The sequence below is a fragment of the Cydia strobilella genome, chromosome 17 (genome assembly GCF_947568885.1).
Source record: "Cydia strobilella chromosome 17, ilCydStro3.1, whole genome shotgun sequence".
Taxonomy (NCBI): domain Eukaryota; kingdom Metazoa; phylum Arthropoda; class Insecta; order Lepidoptera; family Tortricidae; genus Cydia; species Cydia strobilella.
In genome coordinates this window covers 5,359,109-5,382,648 of record NC_086057.1, presented here as the reverse complement: position 1 = coordinate 5,382,648, position 23,540 = coordinate 5,359,109, and the positions used below count along the sequence as shown (strand labels likewise).

Genomic DNA, 23,540 nt, shown 5'->3' with positions numbered 1-23,540 from the left:
GCCGTACCTACATATAAGCGGCGTGAATCTAGGGAAGAGTCACAAGCGTTTTATTATTATATATTTTTATTGACAACTTTCACCCAGGTCGCCTCTAGCGTCACCAGCGCGAGCTCGCTCCCCGCGATCACCTCACCGCTCTCCGCACCGCTCACCGCTCCGCTCTCCGCACCGCTCGCCGCGCCGCTCGTCGCGCAGCAGCGAACGCGACAGCGATGAAAGCGTGGACATCGAGACCACCGAGGAAGAACAGCGAGATGTGGTAAGTTTCTGTCCACAATCTTCTGAACCAGTTGAATTTAAAGAGGAAGCTCCATAAAAACTTCTTCCCTTGATGGCGCTAGGGCAGGTAAACTAGGGAAATATAGCAGTTCTATCGTAGATTTAGGTAAACACGGGTATAAAGAAGCGGGTATTTAGGGTTCTCAAGGGTCGGCAATGCTTAAGTGGCTCCTGTGATGTTGCTTACGTCCATGGGCGACGATGACTGCTTCCCATCAGGCGGCTCGTCTGCTCGTTTGCTGAATATCACATAAAAAAAAAAAAATACATAGGCACTTAAAAACTTACTCAATAATTACATGGGTTACCTATATTGTATTATCATGTACCCGCGACCTCAAATTACAACTATACCCCAAACCACATTAACCCAACATAAAAGAATCTCAATCACTCCAAACTTCCTTCCAAAAGCTCTCAACTTACGTAAACGTTTCTCAAAGATGCAATTTAATAGCCAAGTATTGAGCTTAAAGCTCCAGCCAGCGAGCCATTCGGGGGCAACCGAGCCAGACCGATCCAATTTAAAAAGTTCGGAGCGTTCGCAATCACCTCGCGCTGTAATCGCGTGATTAGGTTTTTTATTGCGATACCATTGATTGAGAGATGCAGTTGGAAATGAGGGACTGGACTGTGGTGGACGTGGTTGGATGTTGTCTATTAGTGATACACAAATTGCTACTGTATTGTATAATTTATAAAGGATCGACATTGTGTAAATAAAATACATGTATACCTAAGCAGATTCTGGCTGCTCACGGACCGTAATTCTCCTTAAAATCTCTTGTTCTGGAACTGTTATGGATATCATCTGTCAGTTGTCAACAGTGACATTTCTGGACCCCGAGGTGACCAGTGACCATCAGTGACATATTTACGCACGGACTGCGTCATTGACCCACTACGCAGCGCTCACATCTGATGGTTCTTAGCGTAAAACTTTCAAAGTTCGTGCGCAAAATATACCTGTCAGTGTAGTTAACTTAACAGTTAACACACTTGTATACAGGATGGCTAGAAAATAAGTGCATTCCCGTTGCCAGGGAGGTTTTGGGATTATACTGAGCAACTTTTACTATGGGACCAACCACGAAATCGCGATATAAAACGGACCAGCCAAAATGTATGAAACAGAATTTTTTTTCGCTATTTCGGGGTTTGGTCCCATAGTAAAAGTGGCTCAGTATTATGCAAAAACCTCCCTGGCAACGGGAATGCACTTATTTTTTAGCCATAATGTATGTATTATACTTTATTGTACATAGAAATAAAAACACATAAAACACAGTCACAGAGTAAACTAAATACAGCAAAGGCGAACTTATCCCTGTATGGGATCTCTTTCAGTTAACCTTTGAGGAAATTAGTTAAATAGTCTGTGAACTTGTCTGCAGAGCTCTAATAGAAATTTAACATAAATGAGTATGTTATATCAGATGTCATCAAATTATAACTTCATGACTGGTTGCCATTTGCCATATTGTCATGCCGCTACGCCGCTACGAACGTAGCACGTAGATGTCTTGCAAAGTAGAGCCCGTTGGTTAAGTACTTATGTTGTAGGTACACTTTTAAAACTTAGCGAGTAGTGTCCCTATGCCTAATAGTGTGATTAAATACTAAAATCATAACGTATTTTTAAAAGAACATTGTAAATATAACGGCTTTACCTATCCGTCTAATATTTTTTCGTCAGTTCATTTTATCGTAATAGCAATAATAGCTTTTAACTTTGGGTATGCCTCCAGGAAAAATGTAAACCTAACTTTAATGTGCAAGATCAGAAACAAAAATCGTAACAACGGTTTATTTATTTTCATGGTCATAAAGCAAGCGTGCAACTTACAACTATTTAAAAAGCAGACAAGTCTAGATCATTTCCATAAAAGAAAGTTTAGCTAGGTACAGCATTCCCATTCAGAATCAGACTCACGTACATTTTTTCCAATCCGAATGGCCAAACTTAGGTAATTAATGCATTGATTAATTCAATTCGGCTGGCAACACAGCCATTTGAGTTCGCACCGCGTCCGGGTATTCCCCGAGCGAAGCAAAATGGCCGCCGGCTTTGCACGTCGTAAACTGAGTAATTACTGGAGTTCATTTCGGTTTTAAATAAGAGAGAAAATGTTTAATTTAGTTCCCGATTCCAATTAATTGGGGATCGGGAGTTTTTGCGACCGAATTCTTTGTTTACCTGACGCCATTGACGGAGTATTAAGTAAGGACGGTCGATGGGGATTATTCCCAGCCTTGAGTCTGAAAGGAATTATTTTTTTAATTGGCGCGGATTTGGCTCGTGTACCTGATTGTGTACGCTTCTTTACATCTGCTGTTTGAATGCTTAAGAATTATTTCGTCAATTACTTTTCGGTCACGGGATTATTGTGGCATAACATTGACGATGAAATGTCTTTGGACTCAAACAAAATTACAGTTCTTGGAAATCAAAACATGGTCCGATTGTCTGTTGTTTAGAACCGTTTCCACACTTCCAGTTTGCTCTTGGTAGATGTTTTATGAACTTGTCATCCAAAGCGGCATTCGAAGTTGTAAACTCAAATTGATATGTTATTGTAGCTAATGCACCTCGCTCCCATCACTATTTAAGAGGTTATACCTACTGCGGCCGCTTCTCCATACAAACGTAGTCCTAATTTTCCTCTCTGGATATTATGGAAAATGTTTTAACATATTTTGATGTATATTAACCATAGCTATGCCCCTATGTTTGACTTTTTTCGATATTTTTTTATTTGAGTCTGTAACGACTGTAAAAATTAGGAGCGAAAAACAGCTTATTTATTATTTTTAAATGATCCTAACTCGTATAATAATTGGGCTTAGTGTGGTACATATACAACAAACTGCGTCAAAATATTTTTAATAATATTAATATCCAGAGAGGAAAGTGAGGACTACGTTTGTATGAAAAGGAGATTTATCCTCGATAATGCACGGGCGCGTAATCTCAAAACGAGTACAAAATAGACAATTTGTCAAGTGTAACCGTTCTTGGTTTCAAAATTAATTTACAGCCGATTTGTGTGGTTCATGGCAACGTGATATAATCGATATTTTGTATCAATGAGTTAGTTACCAGTGGGAGGAGCGCTACTGAACAGGTCGTAATTAACGCGCGCGGAGAGCCCTTCACCTAATCCCTTCAAAGGGCGGGTGCTGGAGCGTTTACACTACTTTTACGGCCAAATAAAGGCATACTTAATAAATAAATATTTATTTAGGGCACATACCTGATAAAGTTACGTTTAATTAGGTCGGATTTCCACTCGCTGTTACCTATAACAAATTTCTGTGGTGAAAATAATCCATAAGTTGAATTTGAATGATACGTTTAGGTTTAGGTTTGGGTCGATAATAAACAGACATTAGGCAACGGAGTATTTATTTTAATAATTTCAACAATACTTCGGGTTCAAGCCACACAAGTAACCCGATGTTTCAATTTAGAAGATTGAGCATAGCCTCGCCCCAGTTTGAACAGCGCGCGTGCAGGGCTGCCGCTTGTTGATCCACCACTATTCAGAATTAACACCGTCGACAACCCTAATCCGTAACTACTCCAAGTCTCAGATTACGTTTGCGTTCATCTGTTTAAAAGTATTTGTATAAAATGAATGAAATAGGTAAACATGCAAGGTGGGACCAGACCACCGGTTTTGTAGACATGGTCTAATTAAGTGCATGGCGGTATTTAGTACATATACGAGTAAATAGATACAGATGTAGTGTACAATCCTTTTTGTACCGAAGCTTAAAAATTGAGACTGAAGTAGCATGACAACTTCGAACGTTTCCGAGAAAATACGATGGGAAAGGATTATTTTATTACATGTATACGTATTCGTAACCTTTAAATAAAGTTTCTTTTTCTTGAAATTCGACAGACCACAAAGCATTTAAAAGCGCAAAATTACCTAGTTAACCGCTTAGAACCTCTATAAAGATCTTCTATTCAGTTGTATTTTGAATATTTATTTTGATAAACAAAATTGCATTTTGTGTTTTGATCTGCTCAGAAGATAGTTTTTTTTTCGATAACACTAATAACTGACTTAAGAATAACCTTAGTGAAGCAACATATTTAGTTAAAAAAGGTTTTTTTTAAAGCTATAAGTACCTAAGCTGTATAAAGGCTAAAGCACTAAACAATTACTTAAGTGCACGGTAAGCCGCTTGCCGGATCCGATTTCAGTATAATCAGCCGATTCAATTTTGAGCCTTAGGCTGGAGAGGCATTTTTACTTTGAAAATATGATGTTGATTTGATATAATCATAATCATTTATTTGCACATAAAAAGGGTTTTACATAGATATTATACAAGTTACATGGTCTAGCCTTTTTAGCTGTTTTTGGCAGCATGCAAATGGGTCCTTATGATACATTAAATTTGTATTACATAAGACTACCTTAAATTAACCTACCTTAATTATTAATATCTCATAATATAGCGAGATGCATGCAAGGTGATGTTAAATCAATATTTATTAAGTTCTAATACTCTTACCGTGCGCCCTCGGCTTGTTTTTGAGCCAAGTTTTAGATTGATTTATATAATAATTTGATAATATCGTCGTGCGTAACGTTTAAGAACACGCACACCTTTCTTATATCTGCAGATAACTCACTGCTCAGTTTATCTGTTTAAAAACGTAGTGGTTGGGGAGCCCAAGAGGGGATTTTTGTTGTTAATCAAGCTTTAAGAAAACTTTATGTACTTAATATTGTCTTCGGTTATATACTGACCTAACCTTTTTTTCTTCCTATCATCTAATCTTTGATTTCAATAGGTTTCTACGACACTCGAGTAACTACACATTTAGCATCGCCGGCTCCCCAGCTATATGTACCTATACTAACCCGCGAAACGAACTGCGGGAGCAGAATTTTACTATTATTTTTTTCCAACAATTTCCACTGACATTAGCCCTTGCTTACACATTAATTAGCGTTAAGTGTAAGTTCATACATTAAAATAAATAATAATTATTATAGGATAGGACATTGTTACACAGATTGACTAAGTCCCACAGTAAGCTAAAGAAGGTTTGTGTTGTGGGTACTCAGACAACGATATATATAGATAGTACATAGGTATATGTATACATAAATACTTAAATACATAGAAAACACCCATAACTCAGGAACAAATAGTTGTACTCATCACACAAATAAATGCCCTTACCGGGATTCGAACCCAGGACCACTGGCTTCATAGGCAGGGTCACTACCCACACTGCTACCCACTAGGCCAGACCGGTCGTCGAAGCACAAGTAGCAAAAGTATAAACTCGCACTAAACACTCATTGACTAAAGGCCTGTTTATTTTCACTTAAAAGTGTACTATTGACTTTCCTTCAAAAATCCATCTACTCCCGGGCCATTTCTACGCAGAATCCCGAGAACTATCGATTTATAAAGAAAAAATGTCCCCAAAAAATTGTCAGTATTGTAATTTAAAGCATTTTCACATACATTTTGTATGGACCGTTACAAAACTGACACCCAAAATTTGTATGAAAAACTGGGGACACTTTTTTGTCCTTGTCTCATTCAATCTCGTGATCCTGAGTCTAAATAACCCAAAAGTTGATAGTCCCTCGAAAAAAAGCAAATGGTACCATTTTTTCTAAAAACCCCCTTACACATCAATGTGTATTGTACCATTTGTACCTAAAGCTAAAACGCCGTTAGAGGCACTGGGCCTTACGCTAAGAAAAATAAATTAACGAAAGCATCTTACGTACGTTATGTACGTACAACCATTTAAGCATTTCCGTGGAATCCGGTGTGTAGTCTGTAGGCGGGTCACGTCTCCGACGAATAGCTTGTGCGATGATTCAATTGCGCACTTGATGTCGGTATAAATCACTGCGGTGAACGTGAGAGGGCTTATTTACCCGGGACGGATTTAGGGCCACGTATCGCAAGTTACTTACGTTTGTTCAATATGGCTTATCTAAGTATACAGTCAAGGTCATTATATTTACGTGGTAAAAGGGAAAACATGCCGCATGACAGCAATTGAGGATAAAATTTGTGTTTATATATCTGTACCTTGACGTCTGTCGTGATCGACATTGAAATTTCAAGTTTTCAATGGCACCTGACGACAGCAGTTCGTCGAATGTGGTTGATGTGTCGTAAAGGTAGGATAGACTTAGAACCTTGGGAAAATTGTTTTTCTTACAGAAAATATTCGATTTTACCTCGATATGTTGGTCATTAAAGCACAAAGACTTGTAATTCTTATACGTAATCCTTATCTATTAAACCCCTGCAATAGTTGTAATAAATAAAGTTTTCATTCTCTGGCTGGGAACATCTTGAAGTGAGCAATTCGTTGAGACCCAAGCTATTAGTTACGTGACTTGGCTGCAGAAACGGATAGACAGATTAAATAGGGATGTACAATGGAGTGTAAAAACTGAAAAACGTGTAACGGGTAACATTAAGTATTGTAACGTTAAAATTACAAAGTAACGTTATTTTATTAACAATCTATAACGATATTAAATAATCAATTTGTAATGAACGAATCTTAGGTAATAAAGAAAATTTGAATTACATAAAAAATAGATACAAAAAAAACCTGATAAAAAACATGAAATATGATATGGTATGAAATATGTAGAAAGCATTATAAACATAATTGTGACAGCGATCACTTTTATTGCTGCAATTGATTAGTAATGTGGTTCCTTATGAACCAAACACTATGTAGTTGCATGTTCTAATGGGAGTCAGTGAACAGGAGGAGTGAAGGAAACAGCGGTATAATCAGTTGAATAATGAACATTAAATTTATTGTAATAAACCGTCGCCTTTATAGTATTTCCAAACTTGCTAAAAAACTGAAATATACTTAGGTATCTTAGAACTGTAAAATCGAATTTACCCTTTGACGTAAATCGCGCCTCTAACGATAGCGATGGCATGTCTTCTATCCCGCTCTCGATCACCGGATACATGAAGTGGGTAGTGGGAAATGCAGCAATTCAGGATTACCCTTCCGCAGAAATTCTCACCATGTTGTTGTTGAGAGTAGCACGCCCTGTCTTCTATCTCGCTCTAACCGTTGCGTACATAACATACATGTGCGCCGTTCGCGCGCGCCTCAGTTGCTCCCGGCCGGCGGCCGGCGATGCGAACGCATGCCCCATATTCTAATTGCGGAGATTTTAACGAGCTTATAGTCTTGGTCTGAAGTATTTTTTGCATATAACATGCAATATCGAAAACCATTATCTGCCTTTGCATATTCGAGCGATAGAGAATTAGAGACATTTCGAAATTTGTGTTTCGCGGATGGGCCACCGAGGCTATTCCTCATAAAGTTACTGTTATACTAATCACGTGCCTAATAATCACTACAGTCTTCGCGCGCACCATTATATCAGCCCTTATTGCATGACCCTAGCATAAGGTCTACGCGCGACAAACACCGCAACGTCTAATAGATTTAGACAAGCAATTCCCATGTAAATGAACGCGGTCTCGCGGGACTCGCTCCGCCGGGACAACGTTAGGGTTGACAAAACTCCTGGAACTTAATTAATTTTGACTCCGCAGAGCCTTATAACGAAATCACAATTTTTGATTCAAAGAATAGATAAAAGAAACCGCGTGAGACTTTTATATCCGCTCGCCGCTCTACCAACCTACCAAGACTTAGATAAATCCTTTATTAAGCCGGGAAAGTAGAAATTATAAATAAACGCCTATAATAGTACTAACGTTTAGACGTTAACTGTGTCGTTAAATTATGCTAAATCAACCCAGACAGTAGGTACTAGCATACCTACCTAGACTAGACCGCAACAGTGAATAAATGATAATAGGTTTCATTGTACTAAAGAAAAGATTCATTTCATTAAATTCATAAACATAAAGTATTTTTCATATTTTTTCTAATAAAATACGCTACAGCTTATTATATTACTCGTATTATGAAAAATAACTGCTTATGTGCGCAACTTCTTTTTTTTTATAGCTCGGTCTCTGCAAGTTGTCTAAGGTTAGTGCCAAACAATAAAATAATACTACGATTAAGAGCTTTAAAACGAGGTATTTATTTCTCAACAGTATCCATGGGACACTCCCCACACAAAAGCGCCCATTGTCCTTTCTTTTTGATTTAATATCTCAGTGTAACCTTATCTTACCTTACGTAATGTTACCATTACACTTACAAATGATATAATTTTAATAAAAAAAAAATATTTCCATAATTAAACAAATAACATTTGGTAACCCTCCCGAGCACGGGACGCAGCGGCCCGCAGTTAATTACACGCTCGGCGCAGACGCGATGATTTGGTTATTAATAGCGTTCGATTAGGGTAACCTATTATGCGCTTTGTGTCAGGACAAGCGCGACATGCTGTTTAATGATTAACACGGGATAACGATAACGTTAATGTTTATTGTACTCGTTGTAAAAACGATTGTATCGTTATTTTTAAATTATAATCATACCTATATGTAGTGTATTTAAGCCTTATGTACTTTGAAAACCAGAATAACAAATACGTTATTACAACAAATAGACCATAAATAACTGTTATTTTAATACTGAGTAAAATAATACCCAATTTTCGCAAATTAGTAGGTAATAATAATAAAAAATTTGGCTTATAAATAATTCAAAAGAAATTTTGAATTGTCATTACAAAATATCATTTTACATGCGGAATCAAGAATGACATCACTCATTACAGAATTAAGCAGATACCGTTATTAGGTTACGACCCGACAAATACGCCTTTACTGCCGGTCAGTACTCGTTAAATTATTTCACTGCGCCCGGTCGCCACCTGTCACGGCGACTTTCTTTTTTTCCCACTGGCTCTCAGACTAGCGCTTGATATATAATAGCTGAGGGCCCTGTACTTGTATTGTACAGGCATTATGTTATGTAAACGGTAGATTTGTTTGAAACCTCGATGGTTAGATTAGAATCTAGAACCTAGTTTAGAGAGATGAAGTTTGGAGTCTGTGCGGAAAGAGAAAAGTCGTGAAATGTATGGGATCCAATACATTCTAACGACCCTTCTCTTTCTGCACAGGCTCTAAAATTTACTCTGTAGGTATGTGAGATACCTATGTGTGAGGTCTAAGTGGGTCGGAAGTCTATTGAGGAACCTCGGTTTCCAAAAAAAAGACATGATGTCAGCATCTGAGTTAAGGAAGCGAGCGATTGAAATTCATGTTACACTTGTAAACGTTACACGTTAGCGCTACGCCGAAGATTTTTCTCGTTCACAACTAAACTACGCCTGAGTGCGTAGCCAACGTGCCGATCGCTTACGCTCCGTAGCGAACGAAACGCAACTGTCTCTGTCGCACTAATACGGAGGAGTGATAGAGAGAGATGACTACGCTACGCTACGGAGCATTAACGATTGGCACGTTGGCTAGGCACCCTGTAGCTGCAGCGCTTGTAGTCGTAGCTTGAGGAGCATAGTTTTTTCGGTATGTAGCAAAAATGCGTCGTAGAGGTGTAAAAGTCATTTTTATAATGACATGAATTCATAAACGAATGTTACATGATTACATAAACAAATTACTCAAATTGCTTGTAACGTTTGACAGGTTACATACGAAATTTTCGTAACATGAAAAAGTCTTTCTGTAATCTGAAGTAGGTTAAAAACAAACAAAACGCAAGCCCAAATTACACAAATCGTCCTTCATAAATAAAAACACTACACCAAATTACTGTTGTTAAACAAATTTGTTTTATTAAAACAAAACACCATTAGGGCGTTGTCCATTGTTCAATAATTCAGCATCTTCGGAAAAAGTAATAATCAAATTATTCCACGGACATTAGTGACGGTGGCGATGTTATCGGGCCGTAGGAAATTAAATGTCACTAAACTTGTGTTCTTTGTTTATGGAAATATACGGGAACTCGATTGATTGATAATAGTAGGCAACCACCCTTATACGTTTTCACATTGTCCGATCCGATATCGGATGTTCCTACATACATCCTACATCCGCGTAGTCAGGCCGCGGGGGCGCGCCCTGGCGCCGTCTTTAGCGGTCTCAACAAATATTATCAGTCCGACAGCTGACGGGGGGAACCGACATGGCTGAATTTATCGGAAGCGCCTTTCCGATATCGGATGTCGGAAGGCGCCTGTGACAAAAACAGCTGCAGGAGAGTGCCATTGGCATTAAGTCCGCCTTTTTTGCGTTATTCATGTTTTTTTAGTAATAGTGATTTATTAATTTCATAAATAAATACAGAGGAACACATATATCTTACATTTTACTTCCTTCTCACATCCGATATCGGATCGGACAAAGTGAAAACGCACTTACTATGAGTTACCGCGGTCGTAGTCGCTAGCGATTGTGTGAACTCACTCGACAACTACGAGTATATCAGTACGAGCTAACTATTAGGTACAGGCGCCAAGCACGCGATTTCCCCTGACAAGTCAGGATTTTCGGCCTTTTGTCAGAGTTGCGGCCGGACTTGGAAAGAGTCAGGATTTTTTAGAAACCTCAAAAGGAAGGAAGGAGGAAAAGGAACGGTAGAAGTAGGGAATACTAACCGGTAAAAATTTGTATAGAAATTACCGGTAAATCGGTAAATTATCAGTATTTTTCATACATATGTTTGGAATAATAGTATCCATTTTTTCATATGTATGGCAATCTTAGCCGTGGCGGGCGAAGTTGTGTTTCAAATATAGCTAAGCACCCCTGCATACAAATATCTATGTATGCAGGGGCAATAAGTATTTTACTAGCAGCATTGCTAACCTACAGCACTTTTGGTACTGGATTAGGATATTTGACCGGCAGCCCGATTCATGTATAACAACTTGTTATGGTTTTGAACTAGTTTTGATACGACCTTGACGATCGTTAAGCACGTCAATGCGTACATATTACGCACGACTTTAATTTTATTTCACATGGCTCCGAGTTTAGATGACTTTTTATATCATATTTTTTAGAACAACTGCTAGCCGCAACGTTAATTTCGTATCTACAAATAACAATATATTTCGGCCTAATTTGTCAAACCTTTGTTTCAATCAAACCGATATAAACAATAAATTTAATATTTAACCGATCCTTCTAATGATTTTCGTCACAAGTTCATAAAGTACTATGATTAATAGTGTAGATGACAAACAAATCGGATTGTATCTAGCGACTCCCTATGGTTTGATTAAAAAGGTCCGCTACCCCGCGGCCAAATGCCAAATGCCGCGGTGGCATTTACTTTTTTACTTACCTCATTTGGGAGATGACATTTGCGATGGTTTTATGGAGGCGTGTGCGGAACATTAATTCTGTATGGCTGTTAGTATACGAAATTTACACATACATAGTATACATTGTTGCCGAGGGATGGGAAGAAAGGCATTTTTCTGACGAGGTACCTGGATGCCGAGCCTAGGCTTGGCGAGGCCTGGCAAAATTTATTATATATTTCAGTATTTCCTTATATATTACATGTTTGAGAAAAGCACAATGTATACCTCGGTGGAAACAGGCATTTTCTGACTCGGACCTTTTGCTAGACCTCGCCAAGCCTCGGCCGGGCCTTTCTTTCGTTCCCTCGGCAACTGTACTATATAAATTATTTATAAGTTTTTCATATGATACTTACTTAAGGCCCCTCATGCTTACTTATTTTACTATACCTTCCAAATGTTAAAATACTCAAGTCTGAAGGTTAATTCACAGCTCTTGCTGTTCTATTTATACCACAACTGTGACATAAAAGGTTAAAGTTGCATAAGAGTAAAACTACGTAAAAAAACACACTCTTTGGGTACTTATAGGGTGAATTAAATCTATCTGTAGGTACGTATTTCACAACCACAGTTAAATTATACAAATACTAGCTTTTTAAGTCACGTTTAAAGTGTGGCAGCAAAATTCGCTTTTTTCTGGTTAATAAATACGTAATTAGGCCAGGAAATACCTATAAATGCCCAAAAAAAGGTATAAATGCAGGAAATGCAAGGAACACAATTTTTAACTTCGTAGCTTTATTTGGAACAGTTAGGAGATGAACATATCAAAACTCTCCGGCCATAACCCTGGTGCTGGGGGGAGAGGGGGGTTTGAAGGTTCCATTTTTCGGTTTTTCGATTATATCTCGGAAACTATGCGTCTGAGCGACTTGGCCATTTATACAAAATGAAAAGAGATTTAATTTGCTACAAGTTTTATTCAGTCAAGTTTTTCGATATCTTGTATAGTTTTTTAAATATCTGCTCTTCAAGGTTTATTTAGGGCTCTCATTTTTATCTTGATTATCTACATCGGTGAAGCTGCTAGGCCGGGTTTGGGATCGTTTTCGTATAAATCGGGGGTGCTGAATTCATTTATGGTATCAACATTGACACCATTCCTAAGTAAAAACAAAATTTAAAAAAATGATTTTTTATAAAACTCCTCTTTACGCTTAAACCGCCGAACCGATTTCGTTGAAATTTGGTACAGAGATGGTTTGAGTCCTGGGACAGTATATAGGATAGTTTTATAACCAAAATCATCTTCTAAGGGTGTGAAATGTGGGGTGGAAATTTGTATGGGGAATCAATAACAGCTGAACCTATTTAAATAATATTTGGGATGGTCTACATGTTTGATTTAGTTGATAATGATACCAAACATGACTTCAAACCTAAATTTAAACAGCATTAACCTCAGGAATTCAACTTCGGCGAAGAAGCTGAATTCCCCTCACACCAAATTTCATGAAGGTGTGAAATTTGAGTATGATTTTTGAGATAAAAATATCCTGTCTCGGGACTTAAAACACCTATTTACCGAATTTCAACTAAATCGGTTCAGCGGTTTAAGCGTGAAGAGGAGTTAAAAAAAGGTATTTGTTTAAAGTTTATATGTTTTAACTTCGGAAAGGTGTATTGTTGATACCATAAATGAATTCAGCACCCCCGATTTATACGAAAACGTTACCAAACCCGGCCTAGCAGCTTTACTGATGTAGATAATCAAGATAAAAATGAGAGCCCTAAATAAACCTTCAAGAGCGGATATCTCAAAAACTATACAAGATATCGAAAAACTTGACTGAATAAAACTTGTAACAAATTAAATCTCTTTTAATTTTGTATAAGTGGCCAAGTCGCTCAGACGCATAGTTTCCGAGATATAATCGAAAAACCGAAAAATGGAACCTTCAAACCCCCCTCTCCCCCCCCAGCACCAGGGTTACGGCCGGGGACTTTTGATATGTTCATCTCCTAACTAGTCCAAACGAAGCTACGAAGTTAAAAATTGTGTTCCTTGCATTTCCCTCTATACCTTCTTATTGCTTGGCCTAAATAGGTAGTTTTCGTATGTATGAAAAATTTACGAATCTGTTATCACCATTTTTCTTCACTTTTGGGAACAGAAAACAGTAATGTGAACACAAAATTTCTACGGCCCATCAATGTAAGTAAGCACAGCGTTTTAAAGTTCAATAGAAACATTGAAGCCCACAATAATTAAGCTGCATTGAGTACCGTGCCAGTAATCGCACTTGTGTTACGGTTATACAGCGACACGGCATAATTATGCCGAATCGCCTGAATTCTTTATGAGCATCGCGTTCGGTGACACGGTGACTGGAAATCAGGACTATTACGATATCCATTTCATCGTGAAATTTTATTATCGTTAGTTTTTCGAGGTCACTGTGACGTGCTTGGGGTGGAGACATTTTAAATTCATTTATTTTGAAAGTATTTATTAGGTATAGTTAAAGTATTGCTAACTTCAACAACGTAGCTAGTAGCTAGACTAGCTAGTGTACCCAATCCATATGGATTATCATCCAACCCAGACTGCACATTTCCTACCAGACCAGCTAGCACTGCTAGCATGAGTTGCGTTCTCGCGAGCGACTCCATCCATACATTTAGCGCGACTTCAAGTACCTATCCATGGAAACGCGCACGAGAACGCAACTCATCCTGGCCAATCTGATTGGGGAAAGTGAGAATAAGAATGATGGTAACAAATATAACGTAAGGCTAAGCTATGAGTTTATATGAAAAACGAGGGGAGAGGCCTAAGAGGCCTTTACCCAGCAGTAAGACACTCAAATAGGCTAAAAAAAAACAGGGTGTAACACAGGTTATATATATTAATTTTTAACAAGCAGAAACGTCTGCGATCGATGCCGAGGCCAGATATCCAGAGGACGTGAGTTCAAGTCTCACCCAAGGCAGTAATTTTTCCACTTTTAAAATTATATATATATATACCTACATAGGTACTTTTACCTACATAAGCCTGTATGTACATTGGGAGATAGTTTATAAATAGGCAGATACGACGATTTCTTACCAGATAACGCAGCGTAATACGTAGGCGAACAACACGCGAACGCGAAGCGTAGCGATGCGGCGCGGGGTGAACCAATCCTTCGGGCGATCTCGTTGCGAACGGCGCCGCTTCGCATTCGCGAGTTGTTCGCTTACGTTACGTAAGACGCTGCGTAAGTCTGATTTCCTTCCTGATACCTACCTTTTAGACGGAGAGCTGGTGGAAATTTGGAGTAGGTCCTTGAGGCAAGCTGAAAATTTGCCTGATGCTTCTCCTATCTTACCCTACCTCAGCACTACAAGTCTGGCTGCAGGGTAGCGGGTCTAAACCAACCTATAAATTTTTAAAGAATTTTTTTTTTGGTGCCCAAAAAAGGTTCTTGAGGCAATCTGTAATTTCTACAAGTGAAAATTGAATATCTAAATAGTCATAAAAAAATTATGCCAGACGATTTGGCCGGGTCTTTAACCTTGCCAGACGCGTGCAAAATATTTTTTCAAAAAATTCAAAAAAGGTTCTTGAGGCAATCTGTAATTTTTACAGGTTAAAGTTAAGTATCTAAATAGTCATAAAAAAAATAAGCCAGACGATTTGGTCGGGGCCTTCTACCTGCCAGACGATCTAGAAAGTTACGTATGGCACTTACTCGCACGCAAAATTAAGTTTGTTATCCTGTATAAATGTATGCTAATACAAAGTTAATTTTGTAGTGCAGAAAATTAAAGATAGAAAAGTACAAATTTGGATGTACGATGTGATTGTAAGTATATATTTATGATAATTATGGGTATGAATAGGGTGTGGGCATAGTACATATGAAATTAGCGACAATATGTCCAGCTGTATCTCTATTGTAGATACATGGGTAGTTCATTAGTTATGACGAAGGCCTAGGCCGGGAAATATTTTTATTTTATTTTAATGTAAACATGGCGTGCATGGCTGTGTTCATGATTTTTTTTTCATCTTTCATATATCATATAATATAATTAAATAATAAATAATTTATTAAATAATTAATTAATTATTTTAGGGGTTTAATATAATTTTAGTCTAATTTAATTTTAATTTTAATCTTAACTGTAATATAATAATTTTATGTAATGTTATAATGTAATGTATTATGATCCTAAGTTGATTGAAATAAATGAATAAATGAAATAAAATTAATTACATCACACGTTTAGGGGGGGAGGGGGTCAAGAAAATGTGACATGTTGTGAGGGAGTCACAAACTTTGTGACGTCACTATAAGTTATTTAAATTATTTTATTCGCTGTACAGTTAAATAACAAGTTTTTGGAACGATAATCGTTTTTAATCGTTTAATTTTCTTGACATGCAATGAAATATCGTCCTCATGTGCGTCAAAACAGCCTTCAAAGTATCACGTTTCGGGCGGAGCAACTCGAGAGAACTGTAAAGCGAGGTTTAGACTAGCAAGAACTTGCATGCAATTTACGTTACATTACCGACTACTAAGGTAAACTGCATTTAAAATGTTTATCAGATACCGCAATGTAATGAAAATTGCATGCAAGTTATTGCTAGTCTAAACCTCGCTTAAAGGAATTTCATACGAAATTGAGTATTTTTTTTTATTTTAATGTAAACATGGCATCTGTGTTCATGCGAACGGGCTAAACAGCTGAAATTTGTTTTAGTCGGAGCGCAAAAATAATCAAATTTTCTTTCCCGCGTAAGCAACCCTTAATTTATATTTAAAATAAACGCAAAAAAAAAACAAAATCTTTATAGGGCTGTATCTGCTAAAGCATGCGTCGTAGCGCAAAAATAATAAAATTTTCGTTCCCCTCTAGGTAACCCTTAATTTATATTTGAAAAAAAAAACCAAAAAGACAAAAAAATCTTTATAGGGCTGTATCTACTAAACCATGCGTCGTAGCGCAAAAATAATAAAATTTTCGTTCCCCTTTATAAAACCCCAAAGTAATATAATAAAGAACACAATGAAAATCAAAAAAGAAAAAAAAAATATAGGGCTGTATCTCCTAAACCATGCGTCGTAGCGAAAAATAATAAAATTTTCGTTTCCCTCTAGGTAACCCTTAATTTATATTTAAAAAAAAAAACAAAAAAAAAATCTTCATAGGGCTGTATCTTCTAAACCATGCGTCGCCAAAAATAATAAAATTTTCGTTCCCCTCTAGATATGATCCTTAATTTATATTTGAAAAAAAAAAAAACAAAAGAAATATCTTTATAGGGCTGTATCTCCTAAGCCGTGCGTCGTAGCGTAAAATAAATCAAATTTTCGTTCCCCTTTAAAAAACCCCAAAGAAATATAATAAAGAACACAATGAAAATCAAAAAAGAAAAAAAAAGAAAAATAAATTTATAGGGCTGTATCTCCTAAACCATGCGTCGTAGCGAAAAATAATCAAATTTTCGTTTCCCTCTAGGTAACCCTTAATTTATATTAAAAAAAAAAAAAACAAAAAAAAAATCTTCATAGGGCTGTATCTCCTAAACCATGCGTCGCCAAAAATAATAAAATTTTCGTTCCCCTCTAGATATGATCCTTAATTTATATTTGAAAAAAAAAAACAAAAGAAATATCTTTATAGGGCTGTATCTCCTAAGCCGTGCGTCGTAGCGTAAAATAAATAAAATTTTCGTTCCCCTTTAAAAAACCCATGTGATAAATAAAAAACACAATAATAATAAAAAACAACAAAAAAACGTTATAGGGCTGTATCTGCTAAACCGTGCGTCGTAGCGCAGAAATAATCAAAATTTTCCTCCCCTTTAGGAAAGCTTTAGGAGTTAATATAAAAAATTACCAAAAAGAAAAAAAAACAACTTTATAGGGCTGTATCTCCGAAACCGTGCGTCGTAGCACAAAAACAATCAAATTTTCGTTCCCTTTCAAGGAACCCATAAGTGATATAAAAAACACAATGATAAAAATAAAAAAAAAACGTTATAGGGCTGTAACTGCTAAACCGTGCGTCGTAGCGCAAAAATTATGAAATTTAAAAACAACGAAAAATAAATATATATATATGGCTCTAGCTTCTAAACCGTGCGTAGTAGCGCAAAAATAATAAAATTCTCGCCCCCTTTTACCCCACACACTGAATAACCTATGAGTACATGAAACAATCACCATCATCATCATATTTGTATTATTATTTGTATTATTCAAGCATTAATAATAAAATAACAAATTCACACATTATAATAATTACAACACATTACTATTCTGTATTTAAATTGTACATGTATTTATTTAAATTACAATACATTCTTATAAATTCGGTCATATTACATTTACTATATCCCTACTAATACTCAGTGTACATAATTATCATAAATATACAAATATTCATAATCACAATCACATCGTACATCCTAATTTGTACCTTTTACCTTTAATTTACTGCACTACAAAAATAACTTTGTATTAGCATACATTTATACAGGATAACAAACTTAATTTTGCGTGCGAGTAAGTGCCATACGTAACTTTCTAGATCGTCTGGCAGGTAGAAGGCCCCGACCAAATCGTCTGGCTTATTTTTTTTATGACTATTTAGATACTTAACTTTAACCTGTAAAAATTACAGATTGCCTCAAGAACCTTTTTTGAATAAAAAAATATATATTTTGCACGCGTTTGGCAAGGTTAAAGACCCGGCCAAATCGTCTGGCATAATTTTTTTATGACTATTTAGATATTCAATTTTCACTTGTAGAAATTACAGATTGCCTCAAGAACCTTTTTTGGGCACCAAAAAAAAATTCTTTAAAAATGTATAGGTTGGTTTAGACCCGCTACCCTGCAGCCAGACTTGTAGTGCTGAGGTAGGGTAAGATAGGAGAAGCATCAAGTAAATTTTCAGCTTGCCTCAAGGACCTACTCCAAATTTCCACCAGCTCTCCGTCTATATATTTATTATATACACAACCTGAGATAAATATTAGAATAAGTATGTGATGTGATTTCATTACCTGGTTTAAGAAGTAAGGACTATATTTTCGTCTCTTTCGTTAATTTAATTTAATTTATTATAAGTTAATGGTGAAACGCAGTTTACATATTTAATTAATTGTGGAGGTGCCGTAGGGAATCTGTTTCTGGCTGAAAAACAGCGCTGAAGTGTCACCCATGTGGGTGGGCATTTTCAGCATCATCCTGACGCCAAAACCGTTTGCCACATTATTTAGAAAAATATATATATTAAAGTTTATCAGGTATATTTAATATTATTAGAATAGTTTATTTAAATTAGGTTACTTTATACTCTGTACCTACTTTTTTGTGGCAATAAAGCATTTTTCATTTCATAAATGGTTTTGAACTGGTTTTGATACGATTTTAATGATCGTTTTGGTGATTGGCACGCATCTCATGCACGTCTTTCATTTCATTTCGTATGCACCAATCATCGTGAGCGATCTTCAAGGTCCTATCAAAACCAGTTTAAATCATACCAAATTGTTAAATCTGGATCGGGCTCAAGCTTTCATATAAATAAAATCTCAAGTATTAAATATCAAGTATTTTCGAGTAGCTGCCTGTTTTTAAATAAGTATGACAATTTAAATGAAAGATGAGTGGTGTGGCGTGAGATAGTGAATCGGTCAACAATCATAATAACATCGAGCTTTGTTCATGGCACTGGCTGTTTAAAAATGCATACCAGTGGTCCTCAAACTGTTATCTTATCCATTAGCCGACCTATCAAAACTTGCCATGGCAAATCTCTCTCTCTCTTTGCCTAGCCACGTCCCATTTCATTTGGGGTCGGCTCTCCTAGTCAATCTTCGCCACACTCTTCGGTTCTGGGTCGTCGTGTCGTTGATTTGGGCTTTCTTTAGGTCATTGTTGATGACAGACATCCAAGTTTGAAGGGGTCTACCGGGATTCTTCGGACCGGTGTTTATACTGAGGACCTTTCTGGTCATATGATCCTCGGGTCTCCTCATTACGTGTCCATACCACCTTAGACGGGTTTCAGCGAGTTTCTCCTCAATGGGTCTGACTTTAAAACTGCCACGGATGAACTCATTTTTGACCCTGTCTAACAAGGTGACACCTCCCGCCCATCTCAGCATCTTCATCTCCGTCGTATGCACTTTAGTGGTATGGACTTTTTTCACTGGCCAGCATTTAGCACCGTATGTAAGGGCGGGGCGCACTTGCCACAAAACTTGCCATGGCAAATGCAATTTTTAATTGTCAAAATAAAGATTCAAAACAGAATACGCAACGAGAGATTTCTTCATAGCTCTCTAGATAGGTAATACCGTATAAGTAAGTGTTGACTTAGGAAGGTATCTACAGACTACTGATGGGTACCTACCACGATACGGCCTGCGACTTGTGATTCGTATACTAATAAGTGAAATGTTCATGGCTGCAAATTGATACTTGAACCTTGAACTGAATACCTACGTGGTATGCGTAGACATACTTGGTTTGCTTATGTACGTAAATTTTGCTGTTCTCATTTGTAACACTAAAATTGCAAGAGCTCTTTTAATGTAGTCAGATAAACGCCTACTTAACTACCTAATTTATTAATCAATAGGTATATATATATATATATATATATGTTAAAAGTAATATTTTATATATTCTTATACGTGGTCATGTTATAGTAGCCGGTAAAATATATAGGATATAGGTATATTCACGAGCAACAAAAACACATTAACTCAATAAAAAACACAAAATTAAAATGAACGTCCACAGTTTGAGCGCCGCTGTAAATCGGTAATCTATTGCATTAGGGTTAGTTATCCGGTATTATTTAAGTAATTGCCGTGCCGTGCATCAGATAGCGCTCACGTGTCGGGCCCGTGCCGTGCCCGTGCCGTCAGTAAACACCTTTATTTGTCGTTACGTCTATCGAGAATTATGTTGGATTTAATGGCGCGCCAATTAACAGGGAATTACAATAAGACCTTGGATTAAGTATACTATTTCAGAACTTAAAATATTAAACGACGATTTTTTGCAACGCTTCTAAGTACCTACAAATAGTTACCTATAGTATATAATATATGTTATTACTGTAACTACAGGTTATAAAGAGCGTACAACCTGTGGTGTACCTATTACGAGTATGTAATTAAATTAGCGTATTTAAAATGGCCCCTTTATACCCTAGCTATTTTTATTTATTTTAATAAGTTTGAGAAAGATTGTTGACTTCTCTTGGTATAATTTACCTATTTCATCATAGATAGATAGATAGATACATAAGAACTTTATTGCAAAACATTATCATGACAAAAAAAAATGTACTTATAATAAAACTAAAACTTATCATAGGTTAAATTGGTCCATTTATGTTAGGTTCATTGTTTGAGATTAAGATTTGAGACCAGCGCCATATTTCTACATCACTACATAGTATAAAACAAAGTCGCTTTCCGCTGTCTGTCCGTCTGTCCCTATGTATGCTTAGATCTTTAAAACTACGCAACGGATTTTGATGCGGTTTTTTTAATGGCTAGAGTGATTCAAGAGGCAAGAGGAAGGTTTATATGTATAATTTGTAAAGGTTTTGTGTAAATTAGTCGGTCCGTGCGAAGACAGGGCGGGTCGCTAGTCAATGATAAAAGGCAATATGGAAATTTATATTTTCTTGTACCAGCTTCGTTCGGCTAAATAAAGAATATTTACATTATATGTAGATTCCGAAACAGTCTAATAGTTACTACATAGTATAAGATCTAATAAAAAAATTGAGATTCAGTCTAGATTAGATTGTCCAATTATCCAGCTTAAGTTACAACAAGTCTTCGCATCCGCTTATTAAAAAAAACTTTTTGCACGAGAGGGGCTTTTGCTCTGGGTCGTATCTGGTCCAGCGGGTCTCCATTATACGTAATTCAGCGCGGAAAAGCAACGAGGAAAATGAGGACCTTTGAGACGGGTACGAATCAGGGTGGGTTATTTTAGATTTTTCTTTACTAAGTATTATCAATTATTTAACCGATGAACCTAACCTACTGTATTTTATTGTTTTAGAGTTGCCCATGGTCATGCCGAGTGCGAGAGGATTGGGGAGCCCTGGTGCCCAAGGTCGAACGCGAGGAGGAACCTGAACCCTGGCGCCTGCCTGACCTACGTCCGCCCGCCCACTACTTGCCCCCTCCAGGTACCAAACTCCAAATCGGCAAAGATGAAAAACACTACAACCTAGAGTGACTTGCGGTGATCATAACCTCAAGACCCTCAGACATGAGGATTTGACATAGAAGAGCATCTGCTGCGGCCCAAATGTGGCCAAAGGGTCAAACGCGAACCCTTGGCATAGGTGGAACCTTAATAAGTCTAAAATCTATGTTTTTTTTTAAACTTTACCATAATATATTGTAGTAATTAATTACCTAATTACAACATATTGTCTTCGGTTACCGCGATAGTTACTCATGAAATAAAACTATGAAATCGGATTATATCGCTTATATTGAATTTGGTCTGTGAATTTAGTATCCCGACCCCATCCCATTTAGTGTAAAGGGTTCGAAACGTCACTATGTATACTAAATTCAATATACGCGATATAAGCCGATTTCATAGTTTTATTTTATAAGAACTATAAGTTATTTAAGTTAGATAACTGGAAACTGGTGACCCCACAGTCAAACTCAGTGCTGAGTTTTGCAATATGACTAAATTTAAGTATACCACTGTATTTTTATTAAATAAAACCCCAGCAGATGTATTATGGCCATGCTTATCGCGCATAAGATGGCACAAGGCACAAAGCCTTATTTATAATGTACCTACTTCCTGATATCAGTGATATCGGGCTTTATTTATTAAAATAACTCTAAATCAACGTCATGCCGCAATCTTAAATATGGCTACCTGCGACTAATAAGGTTTATAATTGTGTGGTGAGTGGCAATTTCGTCTTAATTACCTGTGTCATGGAGACTATATAAAGGAGCAAAATCTCTATGTATAAAGTGTCCATCAAAAAACAGGAATTAGGCAGCGCCACCATACACCGAAATCAACCGAAATTAAATATATTACCTAGTATTTTATATAGATGTGCCCTTGCGACGGTGAAGGGCAGAACATACGCAATGCGATAAAATTAAAAACACGTTTTAACATTCCTGACAACATACCAAAAACAACCTACGTTATTTGGTCGGGTTATTTGTTGCCCCTCCCCCATTTCATCTCTATATTATTATACCTCTATGGTTCATGTCATACCCCAGAGCCTACCTAGCGCCACCGGAGAGATTAGGAACTATTATTTACCTGAAATTATTTACAACTGAAAGCTGGTCACTTTTGCAACAGTCCTGCCATAAGAGATTGTCGTCTTTTCTATATCGTCCATAACCTGTGTCGTGTGTTGACAGAGCGAGACGCGTGCGCAGCGTGTGTGGCGCCCCTTCCGCTGCTCCCGCCCACGCCGGCGCCACACTAGCGCCACAGTACTTGACTACGAAGCAATATCAAACCTTATTTAAGCACATAGGACTGTCAACGCCAATAGACCGCGAGCCAGGAGCATATATCGTCAGTCATCGCCTCCTGGCTGATACTTTGTCAGATGATAGTTTAGATGCTATCATGAATTTAAAAAAGTCAGCCGGTTGTATCGCGGTAGAAAGACCGTCAGTTGATGACATGAACATGTAATAAAACATTTTTTTTCAGTCATCGCCTTCCCGATTGATATTGTGTCAGATGATAGTTTAGATTCTATTTAAAAAACCGTCAGCCGGTTGTATCGCGTTGGAAAGACCGTCAGCTGGTCACATGAACATGAAAAAATACGCGGTTTACCTTATGTCCGCAAAGTATGCGTAATGCAGAATCGGTTTATATTGAAACGCCTGATGGAATGCTACATGCAAAGTTTCATGATTTTGTTATCACTATCATAAAATGGTAAAGCCCTAATTTTTTA

General features: G+C 37.1%; 1 protein-coding gene across 1 annotated transcript in view; it reads left to right on the top strand.

The window, feature by feature from the left end:
- Window positions 1-23,269, top strand: part of LOC134749037 (SKI family transcriptional corepressor 2) — a 28,062-nt gene extending 4,793 nt beyond the window's left edge. The window contains exons 7-9 of the mRNA XM_063683930.1: window positions 88-262; window positions 21,629-21,758; window positions 22,987-23,269. Of these exons, the coding sequence (XP_063540000.1) occupies window positions 88-262; window positions 21,629-21,758; window positions 22,987-23,054 (373 nt within the window). The 3' untranslated portion in view covers window positions 23,055-23,269. The remainder of the gene's footprint in view (window positions 1-87; window positions 263-21,628; window positions 21,759-22,986) is intronic.
- Window positions 23,270-23,540: the final 271 nt, after the last annotated feature.